Source organism: Arachis hypogaea, chromosome 5, assembly GCF_003086295.3.
Source record: "Arachis hypogaea cultivar Tifrunner chromosome 5, arahy.Tifrunner.gnm2.J5K5, whole genome shotgun sequence".
Lineage (NCBI taxonomy): Eukaryota > Viridiplantae > Streptophyta > Magnoliopsida > Fabales > Fabaceae > Arachis > Arachis hypogaea.
The window spans coordinates 105,922,737-105,930,458 of NC_092040.1; the positions used below are offsets into that span (position 1 = coordinate 105,922,737).

Genomic DNA, 7,722 nt, shown 5'->3' on the forward strand with positions numbered 1-7,722 from the left:
AAAACCTTTGAATCATCAGCAGCCGCAGCACGGCGTAATACAATGCGGCATTGTTTCATGATAATGTCAGAAATTGACAAAACAATCTTTTTCTTCCTTCCTTCATTAGGGTTCTGCTGCACTCCTCCACGAAACAGATCACTTAACAGTTGAAGAACTGCTTTCTGTTTTTGAACAGTAAGAATACTCAATTCAGGATTAAGCTCCATAAATCACACCAAATAAAAACAAAATGAAAATAACAGAGCTATCAGTGTCATCTATAAAGATTAGAGAACAAGCCATTTATTTTTGCCATATACAGCCATATAAGAAATGTAAGAATACGGTTCTCTAAGCAGAATTTCAGAGAACATAATTTTCAAAAACATGTATTGTATATTGGCATAGGTGACAATAAGAGTTAAGGTACATAACATCGTTTTTCATGTACATCTGGAATAAAAGCTACAGAAATGATAAATGATCATATCCGAAGTTGCCACCTGCAGTGGAAAAAGCCAAATGTATATACTACTCTCTACCTTGTTGCCAATATGGACACTATAGGTGGATTTGTTTGATATGTTCAAATAACATCTCTCTAAAAAACATAAACTTTAGATGGATTGGATATTGCTATAGATATCAATGAACTGAATGTTAGAACATTGAATACAGGAAAATCTGTGGTCCAACCATTGCACGAGTGCTACTAGTAGTTTTCTGGACCATTGGAATATTGGATTCTATTTAAAAAATTTTGGGAAGATATCTGATCCATAGTGGAAAGGAAAACACAAAAGAAGGGAAGAAAAAGAAAAAGACATTGCAAAGCTACCAGTTATATTGTGAAACAAAACAAGTGGTTGTACCATGAGTATTGCCATTTCCACTTGTGTCAAGAAATTAAATATAGCAAAGGATAAAACAGAATAACACCTTCGTTGGTCCAGATGCATTCCCTTGTACACTTCCTTGCTAATGGAACGCTCAAGTATTTCTCTCGCCCACTCCGGAGGATTCATTTCCAGAGCATCATAGACGCACTTTCTGATTCGGGTTCCGACATTTGTTGGCAACTTTCTGACAGGTTCTAGCTTCTGTGCCCATTCAGGAAGAATACCATCACTCCCCAATTTTTTTTCAGAAGGATCATTTGCATCGGACTCATCATCTTCCATGGTTAGCACATCATTCTCTTTGCTCAAAGAACCAAATATTTTCTTTGTAGCCTCAGCAAGCAACTGCAACCCCCCAAAACAAAAACAAATAAACAAAAAAAACTTTTAAGAACTCCTTTCAGTTTGACTATGTATTTTAAAACCAGAAACATTTGATCTTCTATTTGATAAAGGCTAACCATATTGTAGACAGGTTTAACACTTTAACTAGCAGCAAATCTTGCATGACAAAAAGACCATAATCCTAAAAGTAATTCAGCTCTGAGATGGAAAGAGCTCTCAAGCCACAATAAAGCTAAAACAAAGGAATAAAGCTATCAAAATGACCATCCTAAATGCTTCCAGATCAACAATGCAATATGCATTTTCTAGCTTAGTTAACTGCAAACTAAAAAGGCCTCTCCATGGCCCCTAAAATAAATATCTTTGACTTCCTTTTGTGTTCTAAGCCATGTCCTTCTGCAACACCAAAATAAATGAAAGTACTTGTGTACAGTGTACACAACTCAGAAGTGGCAAGATAAATCCATATAGAAACCCCCCATAAAGAAAATGAATATCTTATCACAAAAGCCAAAATGAAATGCAAATCATCAAGCATTGCCTAAGACACAAGCCATGCTCACCAGTGCATCTGCTTCCATCCCAGCCACACCAGAAAGGGAACCACAAAGCAAGCCACCATCACCTCGTAAGCAACGAAACACTTTACCACTTTCACGAGCAGTAATTTCTGCTGAGTCAAGGTTCCCATCCATTGATAAGACAGCCAAGATATATCGACGAGCTAATTCTGGCCATGTTAATTCATTAATAGGAAGCATATTGAGCTTTGTACGTTTGGCAGGAATAGCACTGTCTATATCTTTCCTTCTTCCACGTCTTGTTTTAGGCTCTCCAGGTTCGAAATTTGGATCCACCAGGGCAGCCACCTTTGATTGCAGTTCACCAACTAGCACTCTTAGCAATGAATTATGGGCCTTTGTCAAGGCTACACCAAAGCATCGAGCGTAAGTGAAAGATGCAAGCTTAACTTGGGCTGCCTCTTTCATTGCTTCTGTTTCCATTTGAATAAAGGCATGAGAACTTTCTTTGTATCTTGATGGGCCAGCGTCACAACTTGAGGACAGAGTTGGTCTACAATCATCATCAGTGCCTTGCGAACTCAAAACCTGACCGGCATCAATGTCCCTCTCAGATTTCTCATTCAAATCCAATTCATCAAACCATGGGTTGATAAGTTCCTTCTCTAGCTCATCTAGCGACAACGGCTCTTTCAAGTCCAGAATTTCATCAAATCGGTCTAAAAGCTCCCAAACCTGAAAGTTAAAAGAAAAAAAGTTGAGCCCGTGTCAAAACATGTATCTTATAGACAAATAATAAAAATGGTAGTAAAATAAAGATATATTCAGTTGCACTATGAATACCTGAAGAATGTCACCAATAAGTTCACTAGGAACTCTAGAACATAACGACTTCCCAGGAGGTGGACAACGATCTTCCCTGACACTTTTTCAGTCAGTCCCACTTTTCTGGGCTTCTTGTACGAACCTTGAACTGCTTCATTTTCATCCTGATATTGTGATCCACCTCTCCATTCAACCACTAGGAAACCATTCTCAACTGTTGGCAATGATGAGCTATTACTCCGACTGCTTAGAAGTTCATACTTCAGAGACTCTTTAACACCCGGAAGCTGTTCCAATACTTCTTGCACAAATTCTACATCTAATCCAAATCTATCTTGCTCCAGCCATTTCCTAAAACCTCAGAGAGACCTTTTAGATCATTGTCTGCATAAGTTACATCCGGAACGCTAACTGAACATAGTGAACCACAAAATTTATCCAACAAAGAAAAGTGTGCATCACTTTTTTTCTATTTGTGTCCCATTTGTGTAAGCACGGTTCATCTTCAATATGTTTACAATAGAACTTAAGGCTTCCTTTCTGCTTGCAGATATCATTGCAAGCATTTACTACCTTCTGAGAAATAACTCTCCAAGCCGCAGATGATGACCTCTCTTCCACCAAAATTTCACCAATTCCATCAATCAATCCTGAGTCTTGGGATATTGAATCTCCAGCACATGTTTCATTTGAGAAACTTGCAATACAATTAATGACATCATTTTCCGTTGGCACACAAGGATCTGAAAGAATCATCTGGATACTTTCATGAACATCGTAATCCATGCTATCATCAGTCTTTCTCTCACCATTATTTTTATTCAAAAACTGACAGAGATTTGACATTGATAGGACAGTTGACCCAACTGGAACAGGAAACTCAGAACAAGAGCACCTTTTTATCCTAAATATAGGTCCAGAATCACCACCCTCTAAAACTTCACATGTAAAAAGAGAACCAGTAATCTTATCATGCCAACAAGATTTATAACCTATGGGACAGACAAGGTGAACATCAAAATATGTAGGTCTATCATCAACTTTTCCCAAAGAAAGAACAAAAAAATCGCCGAACCGTAGAGGAAGTCTATCCTGAAATATAAAACACCATATAGTCAGGCTTGAAAACTTACTTTCAACTTCATTATAACAATTCCCAAAATTATGTACTAGCATGGGGAAATATAAGAAACCAGATCTACTAAGAAATAAGAGGAGATTACTTACGGCAGATTGCAGACAACCTGAATGACAATCCTCTTTTCTTGCAATTTCTGAGGCTTTGTGGACATGCCCATGATCACCAGTACATTCCACAGTTAAAGCATCTGATGGAGAATCCCTACAGTAACTATTGATCAAGGTTCCTAATTTTTCTGCAAAACCATTGGATAGATTCCTTGTTGACTTTCTTTTTCTGGATAGATGAGTTCCACCTAATGAAGCAAGAGACCTATCATTTCTAACTTCGGATTCCATAGAGTTGTAGCCAGATGTTAGCCCCAAATAACAAGCTACTTCATACACAGAATCAAAAATTTTCCCATCAGGAGCACAGTAAACTGCATACAGTTCAGAACTGTTCATGGATTGCCTAAATTCCACTCGCCAACCTTCCTCTAGCACACCACGCCTTTCAGATATGAAGTCTCTAAGAGCCTGCAAAAATATCTCATTTGGACTCCGAGATGGGATTCTAATAGCTATATTACTATTACAATTACTATGAATTCCAATAGGAAAATCTGTATATACCTCCTCAAAGCATCTAGTCATTGATTGGGTATGATTCAGTATATCCTCAAAACCCACTCTAACAGCATGTGTTACAACTCCCGATGCCTTTTGGAAGCCAAAAGTGTTCCCATTGTAGTAGTTTGAACATGTCACTGGGGCACCAAATGGATTGGCACCAAAAGAATTATCACCCAGAGTGTGCTTTCTAAAATCAAAAATAAATGTAAACAGTAACCAATTGCAACTGGGATTCCGGAAAATTCATTATGCTAAATTAAAATACACGAATTCAATAAGTAAGAAGGTTCAGCAATAAAAAGAGATGTACCATACAAATTCAACACCTACCAACCAAGTTTGAACAAAAGCTTTCAGTGTTCAAACTTCAAATAAACATTATTACATTAACATGTCAATTGATGAATCTCAAAACTCAAATAATATGCTGCTTAGACTAAATTTTAATTCATCAGAATATGCTGAAATTAATTGAGATTTGACATTTACAATCTACTATTGGAAACCAGAAACTTGAAGAACAGTGATACATAGCTCATATTTAATGCCTACCTTACGCAATTTTAACAGGCGAATGCGCTAAGCGTGCTCATAATCAAAAAACCTTTTGTTAGATTGACAAAGAAAGACGGTTTGGATATGCTGATGCTGTGATGCATGCATCATCAAGTGCCAGGGAATTACATGAAATTCCATGCATAATGATTATGGTTCACATGGATAGATTCCTACAGAGCTTAAATCTCTTTTCATTAACACATGAACAAAAATACTTTGTAAAACTCATTGTACCGACAAACAATACACCAAAGAGTGGAGAAGAGAAACATAAGAGCATTTCATTTGTGCATTTCCTAACCTAATTTACAATAAAATGATACTAGTAATAATAGCAAGCTTCAAATCTTGCTTTTCTAATATCATGTCCTTATACTAAGGTTGCAAAAAATGCCACCAAATGATTCTTGGTAAACAAATGCTGAAAAAGCTATGGCAGCAATATAATTGTAACAGGAATCATATTAGCAAACTGTGTCCCAGTTTCAACACTATATGCATTTAAAATCTAAGTTCAATTATCCGGTGAGCCACCTAACTCCTCCCCCCCCCCCCCCAAAAAAAAAACGGAAAAAAACAGTTGCCAATAAAAAACTAAGGTATCCTATACGCATACAACGAACTTACTAAATTTGAAGATCAAAACGACTTTCCTCAGTGCAACAACGCGCCATTAAAGCACCTAACTACATTAGCTCTAACAGCCTAAAATTTCTTAATCTCAGAATAAACGATAAACTATCCTACTTGTTTCCAAGCGTACTGAAATTAAGTAAAAGGATTAAAACTTGCCGCATAAACTGCATTGGAAGAACAACGCCTAACTAAAACTAGGGTTATAACAGCTCACGCATATATAACAAGAAAAAAGCTAGAGTTTTTTTTTTTAACACATACCTCGAATCCTGTAACTCCTCGCAAGCACCTTCTCCGTCAGCATCACTGGGCGGCGAGGCATTGATATCCAGGAGCTGCTTGGACTTGACGCCGAGCGGCCACCTCTTGCTCCTCACTCCGCCGACGACACACTCACTGCAGAGCCACTCATCAAGGATCGCCGCCTGGCGGGTCCCGCGAAACCCAGCACATGCGATGTGGAACACGCGCTCACAGCCGTCGCAGACGACAACACCGGCGGCACCAGGCGGCTTAGAGCATGTGGCACAGGGAGCAGAGCCGCGGGGTAGCGAGGCGGGAGCTCCTGGTAGCGGCGCGGGGTTCTCGTGATAGGCGCGGACGATGTCGACGGCGGAGTCCGGTGGCGGCGGTAGGGTTTCGGCGTGGTTGGAAGAAGGTGAAGCTGCGGCGTAAGGGATCTCGTTGAGGTCGATTTCAAGGCCGGAGGAGCGGGAGTCTTGAGGCTGCGGAGCGGTGGTGCGGTCGCCGGCGGAACCGGAATCTGTGAGTTCCATGATCATCGGAGAGCGGGTAGCAGTGAGTCAGAAGGCGGCGAGTTAGGGTTTTTCAGTTGTACCATTGTGCGATTCGACAGGTTGAAAAGATTGTGAAGCGAAGCTAAGCGAGTTCGCGGATCGAAGAGGAACTGAAAGAGATTGAAGAGAGAGAAAGAGAGAGAGAGAGAATGAGGAAAAGAGAAAGACAGGGATGGGACCGTATCCGTATCAGAGCGTAAACTCGTAAATCTCTTTCTCTGTTTCCTTCTTCTCTTTTGCTTTTTTTTTCTTTTTTTAATTTTTTCCTTCTTTTTAAATTTTAGCAACTCTTTTTCCTTATTTCTTTTGTTTTGTTTGTTGGAAGTGCCAAGTCGCGAAGTGAAGTGAGCAAATATTAGTTAGTAGTACTCGAACTCAGTAGTCAGTAGGAGGGATGGCAATTGGTTGCGCGCCGATTAGTATATTATATTTATATTTAATATTTTTATTATTTATTCTACCAGCTGATTCAAGTTTCTGTCCTTATCAATTATTTTAAAAAAATTTATCTAAATAATTCTAAGTTTGGCATTAATAACAATAAAATTAATTTAACCTCAATTTATAATTAATTCATCGAAATTATAGAATATGTCTATTTATTAGATATGTCATATTTATATAGATTATTAAATTTTATTAGATAAAAAATAAAAATTAATATAAAAAAATATTGAATGATTCTAATAAATACAGAATATTTTAGTATATAAATAAATATTTTAAATGATAATACTTTAATACATAATAATTTAAATAACAACAGAATCTTTTATTCGTAAATAATTAAATATAAAATATATAAATATAAAAAATATGAGTATTTTTTATTTACTAAAATTAATCATTATGCAAAAATTTTTTATAATATTAAAATAATATTTTAAACTGTTACATAAAAATATGAAATAATTAAAATTTTATTTTATATTACTTGATAAATAATTAAATTATTGTATTCAAAATTTTAATTACATAAATTTGATTACTTTAAGTCTTACTAATATAAGTAAATATATAATGTGATAGGCATATATTTAGTATTATATTATTTATTCTATTTTTAAAAAAAATTGGAAAAACGAAAACATTAATATTTTTATGTATTATATATAATATTTTAAATAAATTATATTTTTAAAATATTTTGAATGAAAAATTATATTATATAATAATATCTATAACAACAGTTAGTTAATAAATTTTGAATATAATAATTTAATTATTTATTAAATAATATAAAATAAAATTTTAATTATATTATATTTTTACGTTATAGTTTAAAATATTATTTTAATATAATTTTTAATATTATAAAAATTTCTTGTATAATAATTAACTTAATGAATAAAAAATATTCATAAATTTTGTATTTATATATTTTATATTTAATTATTTAAGAAT

At 35.7% G+C, this 7,722-nt stretch overlaps 2 protein-coding genes across 2 annotated transcripts; both read right to left on the reverse strand.

Annotated features, from left to right (window-relative positions):
* Positions 1–101: 101 nt before the first annotated feature.
* LOC140173270 (methyl-CpG-binding domain-containing protein 9-like) lies at positions 102–2,735 on the reverse strand. Its single transcript, XM_072196095.1, has 4 exons — positions 2,715–2,735; positions 1,790–2,482; positions 922–1,226; positions 102–164 (listed from the first exon to the last, which is right to left on the reverse strand). The coding sequence occupies exons 1-4, from the start codon at positions 2,733–2,735 to the stop codon at positions 143–145; spliced, it is 1,041 nt and encodes a 346-aa protein (XP_072052196.1). The 3' UTR covers positions 102–142.
* A 3-nt stretch (positions 2,736–2,738) lies between these two features.
* Positions 2,739–6,785, reverse strand: LOC112802482 (methyl-CpG-binding domain-containing protein 9). The gene is made up of 4 exons (XM_025845720.3): positions 5,783–6,785; positions 4,328–4,514; positions 3,800–4,231; positions 2,739–3,664 (listed from the first exon to the last, which is right to left on the reverse strand). Exons 1-4 carry the CDS (start codon positions 6,301–6,303, stop codon positions 2,966–2,968), a joined length of 1,839 nt encoding a protein of 612 aa, XP_025701505.1. The 5' UTR covers positions 6,304–6,785; the 3' UTR covers positions 2,739–2,965.
* Between the last annotated feature and the right edge of the window lie 937 nt (positions 6,786–7,722).

Excerpts from the sequence above, each read along its gene's own strand:
- LOC112802482 (XM_025845720.3), bottom strand. The coding sequence starts at position 6,303 with ATGATCATGGAACTCACAGATTCCGGTTCCGCCGGCGACCGCACCACC. Across the intron at positions 4,515-5,782 it reads GAGGAGTTACAGGATTCGAG|AAAGCACACTCTGGGTGATA; the intron begins GTATGTGTTAAA and ends TTTTGATTTTAG. Across the intron at positions 4,232-4,327 it reads TGACTAGATGCTTTGAGGAG|GCTCTTAGAGACTTCATATC; the intron begins GTATATACAGAT and ends ATATTTTTGCAG.
- LOC140173270 (XM_072196095.1), bottom strand. The coding sequence starts at position 2,735 with ATGAAAATGAAGCAGTTCAAG. Across the intron at positions 2,483-2,714 it reads TGAAAATGAAGCAGTTCAAG|GTTTGGGAGCTTTTAGACCG; the intron begins GTTCGTACAAGA and ends TTTAACTTTCAG. Across the intron at positions 165-921 it reads ATGCATCTGGACCAACGAAG|AAAGCAGTTCTTCAACTGTT; the intron begins GTGTTATTCTGT and ends GTTCAAAAACAG.